The sequence below is a fragment of the Aplidium turbinatum genome, chromosome 16 (assembly GCF_918807975.1).
Source record: "Aplidium turbinatum chromosome 16, kaAplTurb1.1, whole genome shotgun sequence".
Classification (NCBI taxonomy): Eukaryota; Metazoa; Chordata; class Ascidiacea; order Aplousobranchia; family Polyclinidae; genus Aplidium; species Aplidium turbinatum.
The window spans coordinates 9833127-9854139 of NC_137487.1; the positions used below are offsets into that span (position 1 = coordinate 9833127).

The following is a 21013-nucleotide window of genomic DNA, read 5'->3' on the forward strand; positions in this document are numbered from 1 at the left end:
AGATGGCGCAATTACAAATGGTGTGGTCTACGGTTTGTTCCTCCTTGCCACACTTACAAATCGCGGATGGAGCCATCCCCCATTTGTGCATGTTGGAGCGGAATAGTCCGACGCCAGTACGCAGGCGGTTGAGCCGCACCCAGGCCTTCCTTGGCAAATGCATTCCGGTTGGGTGGTTGCTGGTGTCGGAGATGAAACTTTGGAGTCTTGAGGAGTTCTTCTTCCACTCTGAGCTCCATTGGTGGTCCGCCCAGGTAGCCGCACTGATGGATTGGTCTTCAGCGGTTTTCATCAGGAGTTGTGCGGCACGTACAAATGGGTGTCTCGATTTCAGTCGCTGAGGTTTCTCGTTCACAGACTCATAGAGACTTGAGTGGAGCAAGTGGTTGGGGTTCGTAGCTCGACGAGAAAGAGACAGGATAACTTCTTCGCGACGAAGCTCAGCTGGTTGGATGCCTGCAAGGACAAGGAGATTTTTCGATGGTGTAGGTCGCAGGCATCCTGTCACGATACGCAAGGCGTCGTTTATGGCAGTGTCGATTTGATGGCAGTGGGCACTGCGGCTCCAGACAGGTGCACAGTATTCTGCTGGAGCGTGAAGTAGCGCCATGGTGGCAATGCGCAGGGTATCGACTCCGGCTCCCCAGCCTGAGCCGGCCAGACGCCTTAGCAAAGCTGTGCGTGTTGAGGTTTTGCGTAGTGACTCCAAATGTTGACGGTAAGTGAGCGACCTGTCCAGGACTACCCCTAGATATTTAGGGTTTCGGAAGAAGGGCAGAGTTTTTCCATCGGTGTTGATCTTTTATTAGGTGCCGCTGAATGTTGATCTGTTCATTAGGTGCCGCTGAATAAAGAGCAGTCCTAAAATGCGTTGCTCAAGCGCACACCTTGAGAGTCGAACTTGCGCCGCGTGGTTTTAAGCGGGCACGTAACCACTGAGCTAATGGGGCTGACAATGGAACTGGACAATCACTGCAAAAAATAAATAAAAACGAACTAATAATGGAATTGAATCGTTTTATTTATGTCATCGAGAAAGAGAGAGGACTTGTCACGGCAAGCATTTTTTTAACGTACAAGAACAGCCTTCAGGAGATATGTCCGAATCTTTGCATTTGCACCAGAATTCTTCTGACCGACCACACCAGTTACTGTCGCCAGTGCTGAAAGGACCATCAGCAGAATGAAACTGATCAAGAATATCCTGCGCTTAACCGTGGCAGGTGACAGGCTTTCTGCTCTTGCAATTACCATCGAAAACAAGATTGCCAAATTGGCTACCTGGACAATGACCCATTACAATTTGCGCAGAACAAGGCTCGAAAGAAGAGCTTTGCGTAATTATGGAATATATGTTCACACTGTCACTGTAGAGTAGACCTATGTATACACAGTGGTGTGCGCAGCTAATGTAAAAGTTAGCTTTCAACAAAGAAATCAGCGGATTTCCAATAAATTTACTTTCGCTAACGAGTCTGCTAAAATTTCTAAATATTAGCGAAAATGCTAATCCGCTAACCAAAGCGTGAGCTTCGCTAATTGGCGGAACTGTGCCCTTTACCGTATATACATAACATAAACCCTGCATGTTGTGTAAAATAAATATGCGCTGACGCTGACGCCGCCAACTCTTTTTACAAGTTACGTTGACACATACGGCGTATGGTTTTGCGAACATTTGCGTTTACGCTGACGGCGTCAATATTTTTTGTATGCGCGTACATCACTGGATGTGGCTCACATCTTTTTACGATTATTGTTTTTAAATATCTCCCGAGTGACCTATCGGTCTGTGGTAAAAAATCGTGAAATTTACATTTTGGGAATCAAAATTGAATTATTGTGAAATCTTATCCCTAACTTTTACCACTGTCCTCCCAGTATACAAACATCTTATAAGCTATATTCAGTGAATGCGATATGACATGCACTGGCGATGATGGTCAATTGTGTGGAGGAAAATATAGACTGTCTGTGTATGGGCCACCACCCCTTAGTGGAGCTGCGGAAGAGAAAAATGGCGTAATACAGGAATGCAAGCCGTGGTGCGTAAATGGAGGAACACCTCAAAGCGTAAGTAGCTTAAGTTTTGTTTTGAATCTTCTGTTATTCTTTAATCAATTCTTTCTTTCTACGACGGCCTTCAGCCCTTTTACTGGGAATTTAGTTTTGATTGTGCTATAGTTTTTCGCATTGATTATTGCAGCGGTGTTTGTATCATCAGCTGCTATTCTTACAACTGACGAGTGAATGGTTTTCAGTCTCTCTCTTATCCAGCTATTGGCCGGTTTCACTTCAGACCAGTTCTGTTCATGAAGCACACTTTTTCCTCAATCAACTCCCATGTTTTACGATCATTTCAAAGTCTTAGCAGAGCCAAATCACAATGTTCCGAAATTACACTTGCCGAAATGGAGACAACGCAGTATTTATTATATTAGCCTACTTTTCTTATCCGAAGCATTGTAGTGAGTTATTCGTTACGCTATAAAAGAGATTTGCAAATACATTTTGGAAAATTCCTTAATCGCTACAGTGACGTAACACCTTTAGTCCAGAAACGATAAAGAACTGGTCACCTTTAGTCCAGAACTCATTTCACAATTTTTACCACCGCATTAATTAATGTAAAATTGGCGAACAAAAACTTTCTTTAGATAACTTGGGGTGAATGCGTCAACGACGGCTACATATCTGACTATGAAGCATCCTGCGAATGTAAGTCAGGATTTACTGGGGACGATTGTGGACAAACTTGTCCCACAAACACGTGGGGTGAAGGTAGGTGGTCACAGACCTAATAATTACTTTTGTAAACAAGACATCAAGACCGTATGCCATAACTTATTGAGTCTACATTTCCGTGTAGGTTGTACCGGCACCTGCAACTGTATAGTTGATCACACTGACGTTTGTGATCCTGTGTCTGGGACTTGTACTTGTAAAAGTGGCTATACTGGCGATCGCTGTCAAAATGCTTGTCCATCGGGCAAATGGGGTATTGGCTGCATAAACACCTGCACTTGTATGAACAGCGTAAGTATTGTGAAGCCAAGTTTTACCTAACTAAATTATTTCCTCATTTTGTAGCATAAAAATGAAGAAACTGAAAACGCATTTACGTAAATACAGTAGATCAAAGTGCTATTGCTTTATTGTTGGCCTCTTTTTATAATACATTCTCATTGTAGGCTACTCAGTGGCGTAGCCAGGGGGGCGGACCGCCCCGGGCGGCACTTTCAGAATACGATTTTTGACTTTGATTATAATCTGATAAAAAAATGCATTTCATTTTCACATGCTTTTTCTTGAAGGGGCGGCAAAATCTGAATCCACCCCGGGCGGCACATTCCGGCACATTCCCTAGCTACTGTATGACAGTTGGGTTATGTTTTTTAATTTTCAGAATCTTGCTGCCTGGTTAGAATGCAGTCTTTACAGTATTCGCAAATACGTGCTGATATAAAAGCATAATTTATTAATCGGTAATGCTATGAGAAAAGCGTCAGCAGTCATTTGCATCTAGGCAACTCCATCATCATGTCAGGCCACTGATGGTCAATGTTCTTGCAACACTGGTTACATGGGAATACAATGTGACTCGGCTTGCCCGGAAGGAAAGTGGGGTGTCGGATGCACTTCTAATTGCAACTGCCAAAAGGGAGATTGCTCTTCACTAGATGGAACATGTACTTGCTATCCAGGTTCACCGGTTTATTTTAATTTTCAAAGCCAAAAACAAAACGTTTTTATGTTATTAACATGCACGAAAATAAATAACATGAGCAAAAAAATATATAAAGGCAAATACTATTGGAGAATGTTGCAGTTTAGGCTATCTGTCAAGAATTGTTTTTGTCACTTGTAATATTGATTTGTACAATTGTCATTATAGAAGGGAGGAAACTGGACTTAAAAAAGATGGTTGGCTTGGTTTTTGAATCTTTATCCTCGGACTGACAAAGCCTTGATTGGTTATTCCTGGTAGTTTCGCATACTTGTAGAGGCTCTTGACACAGGGCCGGTTACCGAGATTGGCAGAGTGAAGTTTTCCTATTGTTGAAGTGTTGTTGCCGGGGAATTATTCCATTCACTAGGTGCCGCTGAATGGAGACTGGAGAGCAGTCCTGAAAATGCGTTGCTCAAGCGCACATCCCAAAAGTCGAACAGCAGCGCGTGATTTTGAGCCGGGCGCGTAACCACTGAGCTAACGGGGCGGACTAAACAACATCTCCAACAGAACATCCCCATCCCCAACAACAATACCACCCTCTGCTGATGCTAGATTGAGCAACAAAAGTAGTTAACGATCTTGTACCAGACTGGTAGGCTATATGATATCAGTGGAAGTTCTATATAGCCTACCTGTTGTATCATTTTGAAAACTCAACGTAGACCAGATATTTAATTCTTGTCATCCGTTATGTTCTTACGCCAATTTTTGCTCATTTAGGATACGGAGGAAATAATTGCGATTCACCGTGCACCGGTAATACGTGGGGCAGCGGTTGTACCACACAATGCATGTGCAACGGTCATTCGTGCAACGGAACCAATGGCAACTGTATATGCCCGCCTACAACCAGTGGTATAAACTGCGAAAATGTACGATTTTTCATCATATCCTAAATTTTTCAATGCTTTAACAGAAACGAACAGTAGCTAAAATAGTAGTATTGTCCGATGCAAGTAAGTTTAAATATTTTTTTTCCTTCACGCTGTAAAAATTCTCCAATTGTATTCTCACTTCTCAAGTCCTTTTTCATTAAATTATGCAGTGGGCCTCTAAAATACTCTCAAACTCCAGTGTTTCCATAGTGCCAGATCAGGTTTTCTCTTCGCCCTATCTTGCCTGGGAAGCAAATATCCCATCTTGCAACACTGGTGAATTATTCTTTGCATTATTTTTGTAAAAACAAATAACATTAAAATGTTCCAATTTAACTTTACAGGGTTGCCCTCCAGATAAGTGGGGTACTTCCTGCACAAATCAATGTAACTGCGGCAGTAATTCTGTTGGCTGCGATATTTCTACGGGAGCTTGTTTTTGTGCTGCTGGCTACATGGGCACAGCATGTAACTTGGAATGCCCAGTTGGAAAGTATGTTTCTTAGTTCAAAGTTATCCTTCTTAATTGAAAACAGATATACGCCTATGTGTCTGGTAGCCGAGTGTAGCAAGCATTAAAGCGACAGACACCGTTGTTTTGGTCAGGTCAGCATACATTTACAATTCCTAGTATTCGGTAACAATAAAAATACAGTGCTACACAAGAATATAGAAAGATATACAGAAATACACAAGAATACAGAAAGATCAATCGGTAATGCATGGTTGAAGGCAACTGTTGATTATTTTGTTTCCGTAATAGAAGGCACAACCATTGGTAATGAGTGTCGGTCTACACTACACTATATTGTCAGCATTACTACAATACTAACAACACTAATCTTATTCGTGTGAATCTTTTCTTCGTGTGAACTCCAAAGGTCGAAGGGCTCTGCCTTTCATCACCCTTGAGCAGTAGCGGCAACTTGGGCTAGAAGTTTGGACAAGCGTCGAGCAGCCACTGATTTGACTCATCATCTAGTTCGCGCAGACGACATCCATCATGTCGTAATTATTGTCTGCCGCCTTTCAAATGGAATGCATGGTGTAGCAGTACAGCAATGGAGGAAGCTACGCAGATCTGGCTAACTAACACTCGGCATAAGATTTGAACAATATTTGATACGAAAAAAGAAAACAGACGGCTGCTGATATAGAGTAGTCTTCTTCTTCTTGCGGTTGAGGCCGCCGCAGATCACATTGTTACATCCAGGCGCAGCAGCCAACGGATTGTGTGTTCATCGAGCGTTGTGAGGTCCACATATCTGTCCTGGGGTCGATATAGAGTGGCCTAAATATCTTACAGGCTATAATCAAGTGTAATTTTTTTTAAAACTTTTCTAAGGTTTGGAGCTAACTGTGCCTACACCTGTTCGTGTGATATAAACAACATTGAGAATTGTGATCCAAACACCGGCCAGTGCAGATGCAAAGCAGGGTACGAAGGTCTGCAGTGCCAAATTACATGTCCAAGTGGGAAATATGGTAATATTTCAACTGAACTTTTTTTTATCTAGTTTTTGCTGCAGTTGGTTATCACCTATTGCTTAGATAAATATTTGGCTTACACACATTGTGTGCAATGCTTTCAAACAGAGACGTAGCCACGAGGGATTTTCCTCCCTAAAATATGATCTTGACTCCCCAAAAATGTTTTTATATTGTTACAACGTTTTAATACCATTATAAATCATATTGAATGGCCTTTTTCCCCCAACAGTTGCCTTTACCCCCTCAAATTTTCCTTCTATCTACCCCACTGCTTTCCAACACAACCTTTTTTTTTATTAGTTTTGTTCGTTGGCTTCCAGTGATAACAAAGTTTTAATATTACTGTATTTCCGGCATATGACAGGAATCGACTGCTCGATGGCTTGTGTATGCGAAGGAACGGCCGAGTGTGATCCTATCACTGGTGCTTGTGATCTTTGTCCTACTGGGTTTGTTGGTACAAACTGCCAACAGCCTTGTCCGACTGGTTATTATGGTGATCGATGTCAAACACAATGTAGTTGCACCCTTGATGGAATGGAATCGTGCGATGGAGTAACTGGATTTTGCTACTGCAAGGTAAATGTATATTTTTATTCATGTTTTTGTTGCATATTTGAAAAAATTACATAAAACTAACGTTTATTTTCGGTATAATCTCACCTCATGGCTGAGTGGTAAATAATGGGAGCACTAGCAAGACACTCTAATAAACGTCTGTTCGGCACCCACGAAAGGTACTCGATTGTGTCTTGGCAAGACGATGGACCATAGACATGTCTAAAGATTGCATAAAGATTGACTTCCTTGCCTAGCTGTCCACTTAATCTAAATCTTCAACGGACGGAGGTAAATCAGGATACGATAAGTGATTTAAAGAACTGGAGAATATCCATTTCCAGCCAACAATGCTTGCATAAAACTCATTTGCCTTGCAGAAGCCTTGAACCTAATTTGGCAGGTTATAGTTTTAAGCGTTGTTGCCAGTAGGATATGTTACTCCAACCACTAAAGTTCGCTCAGGAGAGCTTCGTTCGTAATGTGCTGTATTTAATTGTATAGCCTACACAAGCAATTGTTTCAAAACCAGTAATTAGTTTGAAGTGTTCTAAATTGCCAAAATAACTTTCTACCAAGTTACAAATTGATTTTAAAGCCTGATTTAAAAAAAAAAGTTAAATACATCATTGCCTTGAACGAACAAAGGTTATATTCGGCACCTACTGTACAGTATTTGTGAAGCAGAATTTTCTACTTTGATTAAAGTATTCAATTTTGCATTGTTCACCAGCCTGGATACTCTGGAGACTCGTGTGAAAGTCAGTGCGATCAAGGACATTGGGGACCTGATTGTGCGTACTCGTGTTCGTGTATCCAGGGCAACACTGTTAGTTGTGAGCCATCCACTGGCGTGTGCAGTTGTAAAGCCGATTTTCAAGGAGACGCCTGTGAAATTCAGGTATTTATTTGAGTTGCAGATTAACTTGGCTTGTCTGGAAGAACTACATTAGAATTTCATCGATTTCAATCAAATTTTTATTTATCGAATGCAAGTCAACTGCTAACATCACCCTCCAATCAGTGGCGTAGCTTGGGAATGTGCCGCCCCGGGCGGATTCAGATTTTGCCGCCCCTTCAAGAAAAAGCATGTGAAAATGAAATTTTTTTAATTGACTTAAAGTGGAATTATTGTATGTTTTGAACCGGGCCTCCCCCAGAAAATTTTGAAAAATTACTTTGGATTTGGTGCATTCTGAGAGCATTTTCAACAAAAATGTGGGTATAAATCCCCTAGTATAAATATTCCTGTAAAATGGTGCTGTCCGGTGGCATAGCAAAAGGATAAGATCATGTTTTCTTGGGAATTTTTCGGTAACTTAATAAAGCTAAGTCTCTATGTTTTCTTGTTGCTAATTCCTGGCTGAGATATTTGAATGTTTGGTATTGGCAAAACTCGCTCTTTTCATGGAGTTTCGTTTAAAATTAGGCAAACTTTGTTTTAGAGACATAGAGACTGAAAGCATCATTCTCAATATCGTGACGTCACATGCGTGCCAAAGGGGGGGTTGTAACCACCAAACCTCTCCTCCCTCTTGGCTACGCCACTGTTTTGAACGTTGCCATTCTGTTTGCTTTTATTTTCCGTGTACTTTTGCATTATCAACAAAAAAACAAACCGTCCTGTCTGAAAGTGCCGCTCCCCAGACGTGCCGCCCGGAGCGGTCCGCCCCCCCCCCCCCCCCCCCCCCCCCCCCCTAGCTACGCCACTGCCTCCAATACAGTTCAGTTCGATAACACAGCCAATAAACAAAGTAAAAATGAAAATGATTAACTGTTTGCTTCTTTTGGCTGCTGTTTGTGCAGTAGCACGTTACCCGTGCAGTGTGCACGAATGTAAGCAGCAAACAACATCCTAACCAGCAAAAGCTGCAGTTTTATATCGTTTTAACTTCGCCAAACCACGTGTTGAGACGACGTAAAAAAGGAAACTTTCTGGCTGGTATAAGCTCAGTAACCAGCTCACCGGTCGATTGGTTATCGCCTTCGGTTCTAGTGCTGGTAGGTCTAGGTTCGATTCTGGGTGGGGTCATACAAAAGACTACAAAAATGGTACCAATCGTGTTTCTTTTGCATAAAGCATCGAAGATGAATCTGGTAATGTGGTTGTAACATCACAAACATGGCACAAAAATTGACAAAGAGGACTGTCGCTAAAAGACTTTAGTAGTTGTTGAGCGACAATTAATAAACCAATATAGTATCATTAGCCCATTATTACAATAGAACGTACCTGAAGTACAAGCAGACGACAAAAAAACAAAGTTGAAAAATTTGTATTTTTCGCTGTGGTCTATTTCTACGAGCGTTCTCAAGTGTAGTTGCCGTTTCAGTGCTCAAGTGGCGGCGGCGTTTGCACTGGAACTGGCTGCAATTGTCAAAACGATGGCATTTGCAGGACAGATGGCTTATGTGACTGTTTGGAAGGGTATGTTGGTGACAAATGCGAGAGTATATGTCCTACTGGAAAATACGGAAAGAATTGCCAATTTAATTGCGTTTGTACCAGCAATGGGGTTTGTGACAAGGTAAAACAATGGAAAAATGCATTTACTTGTGTTTGGTAATACGTTTTTGGTGATTATAAACCATTTAGGCTTTTTGAAAGTTATCTCGTTAAACATAAAAAGCAGCCTACTTGTTGTGAGTAAAGAGTTTTTCAGTTGTAGTACAGCATTACAAGTTAAATTTTTTTGCCTTTTAGTATTCAGTGTTATCAGATAAACTTGACGTCCATTTATCTCAAAACATACATAACAACAATCACTGTGGTAACACTGTAGTTAGAGCGACTAATTAAAGTCTAACTGTTAGACTGCTAAAGCTTCAGCAGTTCATTGTTGAATTATAACTATGTTGAGTTTTCTGAATACTGCGTGTTTTAGGCCACTGGATACTGTGACTGTTCCCCTGGCTATCAAGGATCCAGATGTGAATATCCCTGCACGCAAGGTTACTATGGGAGTTATTGCTCACAGTTATGCCAGTGTGTGTACGGTGCGTGTGATCCTGTAACTGGCGCATGCTCTTGCGATCCGGGTTTCACTGGTGACACTTGTTCACTTGTTTGTCCTCAAGGTTGGTAGGCTAATTTATAATTTCTTTGTTGTACGACTGGTCACAGCGGTAAACCATAATCTCTTCGTGGGAAAATTGTAACGTAAGATTCCCAAATCCGTTCGTCTGCATGCAATGACCCAAAAATAAACACACTTTCGAAACGTCTATTCAAAAGTGTATTCCAGTAAAATTAGCCCGAGGCTATCGAAATGACTGGTGCAACGCCGTACACCTAAAAACTGTCACTACAATACAAATTACTTGGTTAAAAGACGGAACTTTTGTCCAGCTAGCAAGCACTAAGCCAACAGTTAAATGTGCGGCCAACTTTCAAACAATCATTTTACGAATGACCAGAATAGATATCAATATCTCAAATTCACGTAGAAAGTAACTGTGACGCAATAAATGAAAGACAATTATGAAGTCATTCCAACAGGTGTTTAAAGCTGATGTAATATTTCCTGTTTAAACAGGCCCAAACAAGTCCAAACAAGTTTGACACAAGTCTATGAACGATGGTGCAATTTTGGCACATTTTCTAGCAACTTCCATGACGTAATATTCAGTAGACTTGAACGGTTTTATATGACGTTTGATTTGTACAGAGATTGGCCGTAACATAGCGGCCCCTAGTTATGACAGTCTAACATGGCATAACTAAAAAAGAATTGAAGGACAATCGTGAGCCAATGAATAAAACACACGATACACAAATTTTTTGAATCACTCACGTTTAAGTTAATACGCAAATACAAAGGGCATGCAAAGAATGAACAGCAATAAGAATAAACACGACGATACATGAAATTGGTACCATAGGTACACGCTAAAAATGACGCTATATACCATGGTTGCGATAATAACCGACTGTTCTGGGCTCAGACAAGGGTCGGCCACCGCAGACAAAACCAGGCTCAAACCATAACACTTAGGTGTTCTTTACGGGGGCGAGGCACGAAATATCCCTCAACACGTAGTCTACTTTCACTTTCCCCGTACTCTCATCATAGTTGCAGACGGCAACTTTGGCTCTACGAACCACAGGCTTCCCTTTCCTAATTTGTGGAACTACCTCATGCACCCTCCCAAGTTGATACTTCCCACGTTTACCAATGTCTTGGAGAGAACCTACCACTACAAGTTGACCAGGCTCCAAATTCTCGGCCATTTTTAGCCATTTTTTCCGGCCCTGAAGACCTGGCAAGTAAAAATCGATCCATTTATTCCAAAACTGCTGAGAAAGTGACAAATTGAACCGATAATCCCTTCTTAATTGGTCACGATCATGTGGTTGCCCAACAGCACAGTATGGGTCTAAGTATGGGGTCAAAAGTGAGGCAGGGGTGATGACAGTAAAATCCCTAGGGTCGTCACTCAAAGGTACCAAAGGGCGTTCGTTCACGATCCGAACGGCACTGCCTGTGTACGTAAGCAGTTCAATAAAATTGGGCTTACGAATTGAAGAGTCCAAAATGTGAAAGAAGTATTTGGTCATATCGGCCACGAAACCAAATCTTTCAAGCCGAAATCTAGCCAAGACATCTGCCAGAGGGTTTAGCAAGTCAGACAAGTCAAGACAAGAAGACATTAAATCATTAACACAAGTTCCTCGAAATTCAGACCCGCCATCGCAAACAATGCGCTTTTTTAATTGTGACGTAACAAAGTATGGTAAATACCATTCAAATCCCTTGACATTTCCAGCTTCACCCGCACGCTCAATATAGCCATTAGATTTAAGATCTTTCATGGTGTCAGTAAGGAAATCACGAAGTTCAGGTTGTTTTAAAGCTTTCTTTCTTAAAGCAGCAGCTCTATCTGACGCCAACACAAAATTGTTAGGTAGATCAATATCTTCCTTCAACGGAACAGGTATCTCAAATCGACCATCTTTCAACTCAATATTCGGTTCGACAAGTTCTCTAGCCAAATTATCATTGCGAGACAATTCACAGGTTTCATTTTGCAACGTCAAATCCTGAATGACTTTATTCAGGTCTGCTATTTCCATATCACGAGACTCAATTTTACGCTGAAAGCCAGAGATGACATCCGACTCTGAAGACGTCTGCACTCTGCACACTTTAGCAACGCTTTCAACTAAGGGTGACTTACCACCACAAGCCAACCAACCGAGAGGAGTGAGCAAAGCATGCGGTTCAGTACGATTGTCACCAACACGCTCTTCTTTTGCACACATCAAATAAGCGTTGTCGTTGCCAATCAGTACATCTACAGTACTACAATCATTCAAATGAAACATATTCACGTCATGAAAATGACGGAAACCACTTAAATCTTGTTTATGGGGTAAAGTTTTAACATCGTCAGCCCAAGCTGGGTTAACCACCGATGTTATATCACAAAACAGTTCATCAGTCTCTAACGACTGGATGTTGAGTTTAACAAGGTCAGCACAAGTAGGTTTCTGACCAGCCAGAGTATCCATTTTAAACGACGCTTTATCATACGGTTTAAGACCAAGTTCGCACACCAAGTCACTCGAAACAAAGGTCAACTGCGAACCAGGATCATGCTGACAATACACCAACTTCGATTTGCCAGTCATTGGATTCAAAACACGAGCAGCAGTAACGCGGTTAAAGGCTGCTTTAACATTTCCAATCTTAACATTACGCACAGGAACTCTGGCACCAGCATCATCTTTCCCAACCGAATCCAGAGAATCACGTGACGTCACATAAAAATCATGCAGGAGAAAATAGTGTTTCCTATCGTTGTTAGGCCCACACTGACGACAGTTGTTTGCATGATTACAGTCCTTAACCATATGCTGGCGCAAACAGTTCAAGCATTTTCCAGCTTTCACAATGACATCTCTCCGACCTTTAGGTGTCAAGCGCAAAAATTCTTTACAATTAGACAAAAAATGATATTCAACTTGACCACGTGATGAACAACAAAAACATGCCGGTATGTCACTACGTCTGGCCACACCGCCGCGCGGTGCGCCAACAGCAGTCGAGTACTGCGAACTCCCTGAAATCACATTATCATGGGGTTTTACCGACGTCTGCCTAACCGGACATGAAGGCAATTTTCCTTTGCCAAACTTTTTAAATTGCTGCGACTCACCAGAATCGCCCATTAGCATAATGCTAAAATCAGTCGACTTGCGCGTTTCCTCTCGTACTACAAATTCAAACAAACTCTGAAAGGTAGGTTCCTCAGTGCTACCATACTGATCACCTAAAAAGTCAAGATAACGCTGCTTAGCGTCAAACGGGAGTCGCTTAGCCAAATCCAAAACAAAACGTCCTTCTAATTTATCACGCTGACCATAAGCTTTCGCGTAAAGCAAACACTGCGACAATTCATCTTTAAACTCTTTCAAATCACTGGAAGAGATAGAAGTCAATTTGCTACCATAGCGATACTTTCTAATTTCTGGTTCTGCGAAAAGACCTCCACGAACTCCAAAACGTTGGGACAAGCGAGCTAATGACATTTCTATCCTGTCTTCCTCTGACAAGCCAGGAGTGTCGGAAACCAAATTAGCAATCGTTTGTGCAGCTGTTCTAACACAAGCTGCTTGCAACAAAGTCAAACGAGTTCCCTTAAAGGGCGAAGCTGCCATCAAGGCCATAACACGATTTTTAAAGAAGACAAATGGCATATTATTACCATCGTAACCAATCAAGGCCGCCTTATCGAAAAACGTCCTACTATTTTGGTATTCAAAAAAGCAATCCTGCTGTTGAGAACTCGATTTAGCGGGAGAAGACGAGCTATATCCCTTAAGGGGCTGAGTGGGCTCAGTCACATGCACAGCCCGATCACGATCCTCAAACACGTTAAAATCAGGAGACACGATACGCCTCTCACAACCACCCAAATTACGTGTAGCTGGGCGATCAAAAACTAGCGGCGCAGAAAACTGTGAAGGGGGCAAAGCATTACTGCTAATGGCGGCCCCGTGACCTGTACGCTCTGGGGGAGGAGTTCGGTTGTAATTTGCAGACCTTGGCTCTACAGCCTTCGGAATACCCTTAGCCGCGGCCCCGAGACCTCCTGAAACAGCTGGAAAACATGTGGATTGTACAGGTCCACTTACGGATTGAACAGGCGTGTGGAAAAGGTTAGGTAAATTAAACCGTGATTGATGTTCACTTCTGGAATGCCTAGAAGAGCCCTTCCTAGAGCTACGCCGGGAGCCCAACTCAGAACGATATTCAGCTAAAACTATCTCTTTACGTTGTTCGGCCCTCAACTGAGCGTCTTTGAGTGCGAACTCAGCAGCTCTAGCTTCGGCTCTCGCGGCGGCCTCAGCAGCTCTCGCTTCGGCCTCAGCAGCTCTCGCGTCGGCCTCAGCTCTCGCGGCAGCCTCAGCTCGTATGGCCTCAGCTCTTGCGATGGCCTCAGCAGCTCTTGCTTCGGCCTCAGCTTGGATCTTTAGCTCCTCTCGTCTTAACTGTAGGTTAATTTGTGCAACTATTCGTGACGAGCTCTCAGACATCCTAGTGCTTACATTTGAGGCGCTATCTTCAGGATGTATGTCAGCATCCAACCTATCTGAGAACTCACTTTCTTTTTGTTGGAAGTTATTTTTTAACGAGTTAAATTCGGGATCTACCCTATCACGAAGTTCTGCTAAGATTGCAGAGTTAAAAATTTTACTCAAGAGAGCATGGAAATGCCGTAATTCCTCTTCTAAAGTAGATAAGTTAGATCGAAAAATTAACAGTTCCTGCTTATCACTCAAAGAACCTAGGGCCACAGAAAGTTTCCCAATTTAAGTCAAAATATCCCGTCTAAGATGCCGGGCTTCTCGAACTGATTTAGCCTCATCGTTAATGGGCCCCTCCCCAGAATGGCCTGCCCGACCGCAAAGAACATCATCAGGCTTAAACTCAGTCGAGTCGACGGCGGTCGAGTCCCTGTCACCACCGAGTGTAGACATATTAAATGTTAGGGCTAAATTTAACAATTAAAAAATTAAGTTACACAAACACACAAAATTTAAGTTATAAAAAACTTAACTGTAAAGACCGTAAAAAATACAAAAAAGAATTTAAATGCACGATACCGTAGCTGTACGAGTATGTGAAGTCCAAACGTCCACAAAACTTGCTTGGATTCTTCCACTTGAATCTTCAAGCACAGATGGATTGCCTTTAATCTTCTTTCTTGCCAATAAATGTCAAAGTTATTTTTCTTCTGTACCAAACTGAGAAGAAATGTCTTTACTTTTCTTTACTTCTTTAGACTACCAACCAATAAGATCTTCTTTTATTATTTCTTTGCTTCTAAGTGCTTCTTGGCCTACCAACTAACTAACTTCGTCTTTTATTTTTTTTTGCTTCTAAGTGCTTCTTGGCCTACCAGCTAACAAAAACGTCTTTTATTTTTTATGGTCACAGCGGTAAACCATAATCTCTTCGTGGGAAAATTGTAACGTAAGATTCCCAAATCCGTTCGTCTGCATGCAATGACCCAAAAATAAACACACTTTCGAAACGTCTATTCAAAAGTGTATTCCAGTAAAATTAGCCCGAGGCTATCGAAATGACTGGTGCAACGCCGTACACCTAAAAACTGTCACTACAATACAAATTACTTGGTTAAAAGACGGAACTTTTGTCCAGCTAGCAAGCACTAAGCCAACAGTTAAATGTGCGGCCAACTTTCAAACAATCATTTTACGAATGACCAGAATAGATATCAATATCTCAAATTCACGTAGAAAGTAACTGTGACGCAATAAATGAAAGACAATTATGAAGTCATTCCAACAGGTGTTTAAAGCTGATGTAATATTTCCTGTTTAAACAGGCCCAAACAAGTCCAAACAAGTTTGACACAAGTCTATGAACGATGGTGCAATTTTGGCACATTTTCTAGCAACTTCCATGACGTAATATTCAGTAGACTTGAACGGTTTTATATGACGTTTGATTTGTACAGAGATTGGCCGTAACAACGACGAGCTCAGTTTGTTGAGCCCACTTTATAGGCTAAGCATGTTAGTCAGAAACCGATAAATCTGTCGGCTATTTTACCAAACAGAATCTGTTGGGTGTGTAGGGTAGTTAATTGGCACAGTTAGTTGGTCAAGTTTAGTGACGAACCATTACCCTAAATTTTGAAGAGCTTGTCTGAAGGTAGCCTACATACAGTAGCTTAAATGTTTACAAAAAAGAATTGAGACAACACTCTTTTCGAAATATCGATCACGGGCCGCCACTTATCAGGTTGAACTATTGATGTAGAAATTTCTAATAGATGAGATCACTATTTTTGTACACCATTTCTCTAGATCAGCAGCAGAGTGGTCAAATGTATAGCGTTTCCAGTCTCTGTGCTTGATAGACCTCAGCTCGATTACCGGTTGTTATATAACATAGATTTTTGAGACATTAATTTCACTTTTCGCATGGCCTACAGTGCTACTCAAACTTTTTAGTACAGTGTACCGGCAGAGGTCTTATTATTGCAAAATTGCAAGAATTCTTTATTTCAAAAGGAACCTATGGGCCAGCCTGTTCTGGAAATTGTCTTTGCACAGAAGATTATGGTTCCTGCGATTCTTTGACAGGAGAATGCTCTTGTAAGGCTGGATTTAGTGGAAGTGATTGTAGAAGCCCTTGTCCGGTAAGTAGGCCAACAAGTTTAATTTTTGGTATTAGGCAACTTAAATTTAAAGCTATCGAAAGCTGATAAAAACACTTTGTCCACTCTTATCTATAGCACAAACGTATCAAGCTGAAAAACATAATCATGTCGGTGTGAAGATGCTTTTATTTTAGGGCGAAACTAAATGCTTCTATAAGCTCAAATAGGCCTATACTATGAAACCTGTATTCAGTTATTTATTGACCGCAGAAGTAGCATACAATAATTAATTGATTTCTCAAAAAACTGCTTTGTTTTAAGTGGACCCATGCAAGCAAATGGATATCATAATGCAGTAACTAAAGTTACTAACTCTTATCCACTAGTTCTACCCAATCTACATAGTTTTTACTTTGTTTTATAGACAAATAAATACGGAAAAAATTGCGCCTACCAATGTCCAAACTGCGGCGTCAATGCTCAAACTGGTTGCACTCCTGAGGATGGGGAATGTGTTTGCAGTGCTGGGTATTCCGGGGTTTACTGTGATCGTACATGCTCGCCTGGATATTACGGACAAAACTGTGCCTACCAATGCAAGTACGTAATCTACTGCGATAATGTTCTTTAAACTTATGCATAGCCCTGTACAAACCTCGGTAACCCGATCACTCACAGAACCAAAGTCAAGGTCGTAAACAAGGTAGACGTGTTGGAAGATTTTTCTTTGCAAGCGACATGTTTTATGTAGTAACAAATATTTATGAACGTAGTAAAATGGTCTTGGCGCTGTGGTGGTCGCGTTACCCGAGGACGGTTGTTAACTGGGGTTATATAGGCCTACTACATAATGTTTGTTCAATCTTCGTAGAGGACTAGTGGTAGGCTGTACCTCACCGCCGTCAATACAATTCTTTCCTAACCCCACATTAGGCCAAGAGGGTTAAAAAACAACATTTCATAATGTTGCTTGAATAAATTGTGCTTTCATCTTCTGAGATAAGATTTTGTCGCAAATCTCAATGACAGATGGCCAGGCTATCGGCCTATTATTACAGGCATCAGAGCTTGTGTGACTCAAAATTAAAAATAATCAAAGAAATTTTAGAGTAACGCTTTTAATTTTATTTCGTTTAAAGGACAACTTGTCGAAACGGTGGTTCATGTGATTCTGTGACTGGCCAATGTCTCTGTATGCCTGGATACCAGGGAACCGACTGCTCTTCTGTGGTAAGTTCGTAACGCGATTATAAACATTTGTGCTTACAGTACGTGTTCTTATCGTAATGTTTTTAAAGAGAAGTTATTTTGAAAGAAAAATAGTCACACTGGGCTTTCATAAAGAGCAAATTCATTGTAAAAGTAGCGTACAGAGTGATAACTCAAATAAAAAAGACAATTTATCCACGTCGCAGTGAGTTCAGATAAGAATAATCTTTGCTTTGAATACGATTGTGGCATTTGCCTAGCTTTTAATTTGTTTTATCTCACAGTGCAGTCAAGGCACGTACGGATCTAACTGTGCCGCGCAATGCAAGTGCAACTCTCTGAACAGCGCGTCATGTGATTCGGTAACTGGCTCATGTTCTTGCAAAGCAGGCTACACCGGAGGTCAGTTCCAATATAGTCTATTTGTATATTGGTCTGAAGATTTTCAGCACATACCGGGATGGCTGTAGGCGACTTGTAGTCACAAATTCCAGCTCAAAATGTTATAAAAGTATTTTGAGTTTGTTTTATAAAATGAAATAAGGCAAGATGCTCAATCTGAGAACTTTTGTTAAATGTAAGATGTAAATCAGTGAGAACTTTAACGATTCTGCTGTTTCAGATCTATGTGAAGCAACTTGCCCGAATGGACAATATGGAGAGAATTGCGCGTACTCCTGTCGGTGTCAACCTACTACTTCAGTGTGTGATCCGGTGTCAGGGATTTGTACTTGCAATGCTGGCTTTGGTGGGAGTGACTGTCTCGCTCGTGAGTAAAACTGCTTTGTTGCATCATTATTTCGTGACGACAAAATCCAATCAGTGTTTTGCGCATACTCACCTGACGAACAGAGTCAATAAATTACAGTGTCAGTTGTAAGCAAATCGGCTTTTGAAAAATAAAACAGGCTTATGTTACGTGGTAAGGAGATGCCTCTAACTCCAAAAGATTTTTTCCAATGATATAAAACTAGCTTCTAAACTGTAAGATTCCATCTTTATTTTCATCAACAGCTATTCATAAAAATTTTAAGCAAATTCATTAAACGATTCATTAAAATTCATTAAGCAAATTCATTAAACGAGCTTTACCGCTCAACCATGCACCAATGGGGAATGGCTTCTTCCTCCTCCTGTGAATGTGGTGCAGAGGAACAGACCGCAGACCACATCATCAATGACTGTACCATCTTCAAGTCACCTAACGGAGTGGAAAGTCTGCGCGTCATGGATGATGAAACTAAAGACTGGCTGCTCTCTAGCAGCCTTCCAGTGTAGTCCGGGAACATCGTGAATCTGGGGTGGTAAAAGGACAGACCCTCGGCCCCAGAAGCTCAGACGACGACGACGATTAAACGAAATGCTTATAACATTTTATACTAAAACAACGTACACTGTTTTGCTTACACTGTTTCAAATAACGTACTTTCTTCCAGCTTGCGCACCTGGAACATGGGGAGCGGGTTGCGCTCAAACCTGTCTTTGTTCTCATTTTGCAAGCAGTTGTGATGCTTCTACAGGAGTGTGTACATGTGTAAGTGGATATACTGGAGATTTGTGTGATCAAGGTAAACCTTCAGACCTGAAATACAATAATGTGATATTCTATTTGAATAATGACCTTCTGATGTTACCATAAGGGTGAAACAACCTGTTAAGGTTTTTAGGTGAATAGTAGCTATATTTGATATAATATCAAGTAGCTTACATATAGAACTGCCTTTGTAAGAGACTAACCATATAATTAATCTTTTCATTTTGTTTAGAATGTCCGTCTGGATTTTGGGGACAGAATTGTGTTTACGACTGTTCATGTGTCAATGGCGGCAAATGTGATCACAGGAATGGGGATTGTGATTGTCCACCTGGTTATACGGGCTCAAAGTGAGCAAGAGTTTTGTAGCCTAACATGTCTTCTCTTCATAAACATGGATGGCTGTCTATTTTATACTGTATTAGAGTTCTGCAGTACCTTAGCCTACATCAAAAGCTTGCTTAAAATTACAAATAGGCCTAGATCATCTATAGATTTGCGTAAGAAATATCGTACAAGCCTTAGTGACTCAAATTTCGTTAAACGTCAACTGCATCGACAAAAGTTTCAGGGTTGACGTTTTGTACGAGGTCAAATTTAACCGCTGGTCTGTTGCTATTGTAGTTTGATTAATTAGCGACAAAGCTGTAGCCTTCATGTGTATCGCAGTTGTGAAAGAGCATGCGACTCTCAACATTTTGGTTACAACTGTGCTCAACTTTGTTCTTGCGATTCTGGGATTGCTTGTGATCCAGCAAGTGGAGCTTGTTTGTGTCCGGCTGGTTTAGGTGGTTCCCAATGTTCTGAAAGTAAGTTTATAAGTAATGTTATAACTTTTTTAATTGTTTTGGCAACCACACACGAAAGATTTTCATTTCACTGTCCACTGCTTTTTCATCGTATAACCTGATGTTGTGCTTACAATAATTAAATATTGTATGACAGCATAACTTTAATTGTTTTTCTTTCATTTTGTTTGTATAGTCTATCTATACCAAACAATCTGTCTGCTGACCGTGAAAACAATAAACTGAAGGTTCACTAGCTTCCAAATTTGACTTCCTATCTTATGTTTAGAATGTCCTAGCGGCTTTTGGGGGCAAGGATGTATAAACCAATGCCCAGAATACTGTCCTTTGGCCGAACAATGCGACCGAGAGAATGGAATATGTCTTTGCCCACAAGGATTTAGTGGAACATATTGCAACATCAGTGAGTTGGTTTGATTGATGGTGAATTACTTCTGGTTGGCGAATTAGTAGGCTGTTGTAGAGCAAGCAAAATAGCCTAGTAGCATAGTTCGTTGAAGAATTGGTTCATTGGGTTAACAAAGTAAATGGCCTTGTTGCTAAATGGGCAATTTCTACCAAAATTACAGTAACTTACTAGCCTAAGCCTACCATACATGTTTTTCAAATGATAGACGCATATACTCAACAAGTACATTTTCGTATAAACCAGCTTGCGGAGGTGGACGCTGGGGACCCGATTGCTTAGAAAGTTGCCCATCCTCTTGTGTTACAATTTGTGACACTCAAGATGGAAAGTGCTTATGTGGAGATGTTGGATCGTCGTGCAAAAACGATGGCACTTGTAAAGGCGTAAGTTATATAACTGTTATCACTATGAAGTATAGGGCTAGCCTACAGCAGACGGAGTCTACTTTGAAATTGCAACTTACCTGTTTTTTCAAAATATATTGCTTTTGCTTTCTTTTTCATGAAAACTGCCACTTAACAGTAGGCTACTGTAGTAGAGTATTAGGCTAGAAGGTTAAATGATCTGTGAAATAACTTATAGTCACGATGATATTCTTCAGGGCAAATGCAAGTGCGTCTCGGGCTTTGGAGGAAGTTCATGTAAAGATTTCCAACAAACCCCAATAGGCGGAGGAACCAGTAGCGGTGTTATAGCAGCAGGTTTGCAGATCACACTTGTTGCATTGATAAAACTCATAGGCTACTTACTTATCAGTTG

General features: G+C 41.2%; 1 protein-coding gene across 1 annotated transcript in view; it reads left to right on the forward strand.

Moving 5' to 3' along the window:
- LOC145785534 (uncharacterized) overlaps positions 1-21013 on the forward strand; it is a 28858-nt gene that overhangs the window by 6030 nt on the left and 1815 nt on the right. Inside the window, exons 5-26 of the mRNA XM_082597191.1 lie at positions 1911-2073; positions 2658-2781; positions 2870-3036; positions 3527-3704; positions 4454-4605; positions 4953-5101; positions 5954-6093; positions 6464-6678; positions 7391-7558; positions 8991-9185; positions 9543-9735; positions 16205-16332; positions 16718-16893; positions 17433-17523; positions 17787-17904; positions 18125-18271; positions 18939-19070; positions 19269-19386; positions 19706-19845; positions 20114-20248; positions 20498-20637; positions 20856-20955. Coding sequence (XP_082453317.1) covers positions 1911-2073; positions 2658-2781; positions 2870-3036; positions 3527-3704; positions 4454-4605; positions 4953-5101; positions 5954-6093; positions 6464-6678; positions 7391-7558; positions 8991-9185; positions 9543-9735; positions 16205-16332; positions 16718-16893; positions 17433-17523; positions 17787-17904; positions 18125-18271; positions 18939-19070; positions 19269-19386; positions 19706-19845; positions 20114-20248; positions 20498-20637; positions 20856-20955 — 3269 coding nt within the window. The remainder of the gene's footprint in view (positions 1-1910; positions 2074-2657; positions 2782-2869; positions 3037-3526; positions 3705-4453; positions 4606-4952; positions 5102-5953; positions 6094-6463; positions 6679-7390; positions 7559-8990; positions 9186-9542; positions 9736-16204; positions 16333-16717; positions 16894-17432; positions 17524-17786; positions 17905-18124; positions 18272-18938; positions 19071-19268; positions 19387-19705; positions 19846-20113; positions 20249-20497; positions 20638-20855; positions 20956-21013) is intronic.